Source organism: Monopterus albus, unplaced genomic scaffold (genome assembly GCF_001952655.1).
Source record: "Monopterus albus unplaced genomic scaffold, M_albus_1.0 scaffold59.1, whole genome shotgun sequence".
NCBI lineage: Eukaryota > Metazoa > Chordata > Actinopteri > Synbranchiformes > Synbranchidae > Monopterus > Monopterus albus.
This window is the reverse complement of record NW_018127939.1, coordinates 2,350,066-2,355,522: the sequence shown is the minus strand read 5'-3', so window position 1 is coordinate 2,355,522 and position 5,457 is coordinate 2,350,066. Positions and strand designations below refer to the sequence as shown.

The window sequence follows — 5,457 nt, the reverse complement described above, 5'->3', positions numbered from 1 at the left end:
TAAGGGGTCAGTTAAATTATAAAATTCATGCTATACGTACAACCAAAAAAAGATTTTGTATTTCTATAAGTGGGGTAAAACTATGGAATAATTTAAGTGTGGACATGAAGAACAGTACTAGAATTGAGGAGTTTAAATATAAATATAAATGTATGTGTCATACAAGATATATGCAAGAATGAGATCTATTCGAGAAGGCATTAAGGAAACACTGTTTTATCTATGTAGAGCTTGCAGCCAATGATGCATGAAATTTTGTATAATATGATGTCATGGGGTAGGACTGGATAAGTCTGACTTCTTCCTACTCCATTCAAACATGTAATAGGTGTAAGCAAACTGATTTTGGATTAGCATTGGTTGGATATGTGTAATTATGTGTGTGTTGTTGTCATTTGTTCTGTTCTGCATGTTTGAAAGAATAAATCAATCAATCTGATGTTCTTCTTCCATTCAGCTCTATGACCTCAGTTCCCCAGCTGAAGCCTCCAACTCTGTGCCAGGCTGTATTGATGACCAGTGCGCCAAAATGGAGCACCTTTCCTCCTGTGGCAGGAGGGGACGCTGTCACGGCGAGTGGGGCTCCTTCAGTTGCTTATGTGAGCCAGGGTTTACAGGGCCGCATTGTGATCAAGGTAACGCAGTTGCATTGGATTGACTGTGAGGTTTTCAGGGAAGGTGTAGTGAGATCTCTGTGAAAAGTGAGCGAGGACTTTTAAGCTTCACAATCTGTACAGACCGAATGTGAAATTCTGTGTTCCAGAATATCATTGTGCTCTCAAAGGGAGACAGTCTTGCCTTACATAAAGCACTTCAGCAGAATGTCACGCCCTCTCTGTGTATTTCCCATATGACAACTGAATGAAATGAACGAGTCTGTTAAATGTGTTTTTGATTGACAAGTCTCTCCTGAGTTGTCCTTTGATGGCCGGAGCCACGTTCAGTTCCAGCTCTTGTGGTCCCTGCCCGCGCGAGAGACAAGAGTCCAAATTGGGGTTCGGACACGTGCCGGCACCGGTGTCATTCTCAGCCTCCTCTCCCAGGAGCAGAATGAATATCTACGTTTAGAGGTGAGTCATGGCTGGTCATTCCCCACCACCTCAACAGCTCTGATTGTCTTGTTGTGAGCCTTAAAATGATGATAAGTGCTCGGACAATGAATCCTGCAAATCTTTGTCAGGCTGAGAGTGAGTAATATCAGGGTTGGAGACATATGGGTGGATACTGAGGGGGCTGGTGATTGACATATGTATGTTCTTGACAAGGTCTTTTAGTAAGTCTGCAGAATGCAGCTATTGAGAGGCTGCTATTAAAAAAATTAGGCCTCCTTTATTCAAGGTTATTTCTGTCTCTGATTAATGTTTCACACACACACACTTCAGTATGACAAGAAATCAAATGTGTGTGCTGTCATTCAAGGGCAGAGTGCTCTTAAGTGAAGGTCAAATCCCCTTCTCTGTACTTGAGGGTTTTGACACAGCTTGCTCCAAGAGCTGAGAGCTCAGTGTCATGTCTACATGCATGCTGCTCACTTTGTCACAACTGAGGTGGAGTGGTGTTCACACAACGCCTTTCTTCAGGGGACAAGTCTACTTCACTTTGCCACAGCTCCAAAATGCCATGCCTCTTCTGCCTGACACATTCCCGAGTGGGTATGAGGCCGATGTCTCTCGTCAAAGCCTTTCGTCTCGTTGAGTGACAGGTCGAGTGTGAACAGCACCTGGAAGTAAATAGCTCAGTTAGGGCTGTCACTCTTGGTGACTGGTCACAGGTCAGCTGTGTGCAGTGAACCTGTCTCTGTTGCGGTGTATCCTGCACCACTGATCTGTCTTTGAAAACGTCTCCTCTTCATGCTTGTACTTGTTATTTGTTAGAAAGCATTGTTTAAAGCACCACCCTCGTCTGTTGATATCTTTTTTCTTTTTGGTCTTTATACAACGTGAGGAAAAACAATGTTGTCCACTTCCTTTGTTGCAGCCCTACAGTGACAGGAAAAGGAAAAGGCTGTAGCCTTCACTGTATGTGGGCTGCGAAGCCTCACACTATGAAAGCCTCTCTGGAGCTGAATTGGTGAGCTGTATAAACCATCTGATGTCTGTCTGTGGCAGCACGCTGAAGCATTTTCAGCCTGGTTGTGTCAAAGCTCTTAGAAACACTTGAGCACCAGCCTGGTGTGTTTGCCAACAACAAGCCCTAATTTAAAGGGTTGTCTCTCTCCCCTTTTTTCTTAAGAGTAGATATGGGATAGAGTGCACAATGAATAAATAACCACACTTTCACACAGAGGTTACCAGAGGCTAGCTGGGTATAACAGCATACAACTCTCTGAGGAGTATGGTGTCTCTGTAAAGAAAACATAAATCTAATGCAGTCTTTTGGGTGCTGGGGCGGTGACAGGCATTTACTGCTTTGTCAAAGACTACTAACTCTTAAGAACAGTAAAACTGAGCTGAGTTTAAATAGTTCTATAATAATTCAGATGAACATTCTCTGCTTAATGGTGATTGTGTCAGTCTCTGGTGCACTGCAGAAAGTTTATAGAATCACATTTTTTTCCTGAGTATTGATTGAGTCCTTTGTCTTTTCTTCATTTTTGCTGTGGACTTGAGGGAAGGTTGAAGGAGAGAGCACACTCAGCTTTTAATGTGTGTGTGTGTCCAATGGGGCAGATGCATTTGAAATCCCCATGCTGAGGGAGCAGTAGTTAATGCGAGTTGGGTTGAATGTGAATTACCTTGCACCACAGTTTCCAATTAAGCTTTGGACATGTACAAGCTGCGGGCCCCTCCTTGGTCAAGTCCATTGTGTTCACCCATCCTTAACTCCTGAAGATAATTGTTGTTTCTTGCATGCCTTCCTTTTGGGATGACTCTTGGCCCTGCCATGCAGTGATGTGCACAGCATTGCTGCAAAGCACTGTGGCTGCAGAAGTGCTGAATTCATTTTTACCACTGAACTTGTCAGGTTCACCACAGAGTCTTCTGTGGGTAGTAACATTCACAGTTCTTTGCCAACTTCACCACACAATCTGGCCTGCTTCTTTTAATGTTGTTATACTGAAGGGCTGGTGTTGCCCAACAACATAACACAATATGGAAGAAGTCTAGGTCTGTCAGTTTAGAATTTGACACCCTAAATGAGAAGCCCATCCAAAAATATAACTGTCTATATTTTCTCATACTTTCTCTGTTTGAATGTCCAAATTTCAAATTAGTTGAGCACTGCTGTGTATTGCAGGTTATTCAGGGTCTGCTGGCTGTTTTCTACAACCTTGGTGATGGAGACTACAACATCACACTGCCCTACCATCGCCTCGATGATGGAGAGTGGCACGAGGTGGAGTTGGATCGTTACGGCAGAGAGTTCACCCTGCGACTAGATGGAGGTGGAGGACGGCGAGAGGTTTCCGCCGCGCCTGGTCGGAGTCAGGAGATCATTATTGACCCCTCTGTGGTGATGCTTGGAAACTCTTTTCCCTCAGGACACAATCAGAGCTTCCTTGGTGGGTGGCTGCTTATGTGTTTTGGTAGAATGGGACTGAATGAATGGATATTAAGATAAACAAGTGAGTGACTGAATTAACTGTAAAGTGGAAGAATCAGTTAAGGTGAATGAATTAACAGGTAATTTTGTAAACAAATTAAGTGGCAAACATACTCAAAGAAGTGGGATTGTGTACTTGTTAAAATTAATGGTCACCAAAACGATTCTGGGCTTATATTTATCACTTCTACATGGTGCTTCTACAGTTCACAACCTGGCAAAGGTATTTTGATCCCTTAGTTTCAAGCAGATGAAAGACAGTGAGCTTTGATCTGTTTTTGAATTGTGTGTTACACCTCATGCTTCCTACTTAGCAAGAAAACTAACCAGCAGAAAAAATATCCTGCAAAAAAGAAGTCCATGCTGGCTTAGCCTCAGGCTGTTGGTTTGTTTGCATGCAGGAGAGCGTGCATGTATGTTAGTCTGCAGGTGCGTCAGTGTATTTGAGTTGATGCCCCTGCTGAGGAGTAAACGTGTGGCCATAAAAGATTCTGCTCGAGGACTGCTGTGTTTTGGCGTTGTAAACTCTGTTTTTTTCTCTCTCTCCACCAGGCTGTTTGCGAGATGTGCGGTTTAACAGCCGCTCCATCCCCCTGGGTCAGGAGCAGCCTTCAGAGGGGCTTCAGGTGGTCACTTCACAGGGCGTCTCTGTCGGCTGCTCTTCGGCAGCCTGTCGGAAACATCACTGCACTCCTCCCTTGGTCTGTGTGGACCTCTGGAGACACCACGAGTGCAGGTGCTGTAAACATACTGAATAAAAAACCCAGGATGCTAGTTAGGCATTGGAACATGCAGGCACATTCTGTACATATTTACATGCATACTTCCAGAAACAAAGAATGCATACTATAGCTTTCTTATAATAAAATTAGTAACTCACAGATCGCATTAACAAATTACCCATGCTGTGTAAATTTATTATGGGGCAGATAAAATTATAAACCCCTCTTTTGGAGAAGAATTGCAAAACTGCTACCAAGGCAGGTCACATTAGGTTGAATCCTCTTTATTATCATTTTCCAGGTTTAAACAAGGTCTGGCAATTAGAACCTGAAGCAACATGAGAGCAAATCAAGTATAAACAAATAGCATGTGCATTGGCCCAAAAATATTATGTCAATGGGAACAGCCAGAAAAATCCTGACATTACTCTTCAAAGATGGACATCCAATCATAATGATAATAATATGAGGAAAAACATATTAAAAAAGAAAAGAAGAAGTAATAATAGAGTTATTTGCCAGTGAATCGGTGTTTGCGCTGATTAAATGATTTTAAAATGATCTTTTTATTTAAAGCAGCTATTGTATAATATGTTTTTACAGTGGCAGTCTATCAAATGTCATTGTGAAAACATTGTGGCACTGTGGGAAAGCTCATTAGTAGTGATAAATCACCAGAGAATTAACACCTGAATCTGCAACTTTCTTTGATTTTACAGAGCACTGTAATGAGTTTCACCTCACTGTTTAGCTGTCCGGCCGCAACTTTACTGTTCTGGTTCACTCTCACTGCTCTCACAGTGCTATTTATGGCTAAAGCTGACAGTGTCTTTAGATACAGTAAAAAGCTCTAAAAGCCCACTGTGCACTGCCTGCTCAGCACCAAATGTAAAGCAGTAAACCTGATGAATATACAGTAGTGGAGCATTTAGCATTTCAAGAACCAGATGTTGCCCCAAGAGGTGAAGATATGTTAATGCTGTGTTCACAACTTGTTTCCACTGCCCCCAAGTGACGCCCCAAAAAATCTGTAAATGCAGGTTGAAATAAAGTTTGACCATTTTCTAACAGCTTTACTGTACAGTGGGTACGGAAAGTATTCAGACCCCCTTAAATTTTTCACTCTTTGTTATATTGCAGCCATATGCTAAAATCATTTAAGTTCATTTTTTTCCTCATTAATGTACACACA

General features: G+C 42.4%; 1 protein-coding gene across 1 annotated transcript in view; it reads left to right on the top strand.

Moving 5' to 3' along the window:
* LOC109961830 (neural-cadherin-like) overlaps positions 1-5,457 on the top strand; it is an 84,576-nt gene that overhangs the window by 68,132 nt on the left and 10,987 nt on the right. Inside the window, exons 27-30 of the mRNA XM_020602982.1 lie at positions 458-635; positions 904-1,070; positions 3,238-3,502; positions 4,096-4,279. Coding sequence (XP_020458638.1) covers positions 458-635; positions 904-1,070; positions 3,238-3,502; positions 4,096-4,279 — 794 coding nt within the window. The remainder of the gene's footprint in view (positions 1-457; positions 636-903; positions 1,071-3,237; positions 3,503-4,095; positions 4,280-5,457) is intronic.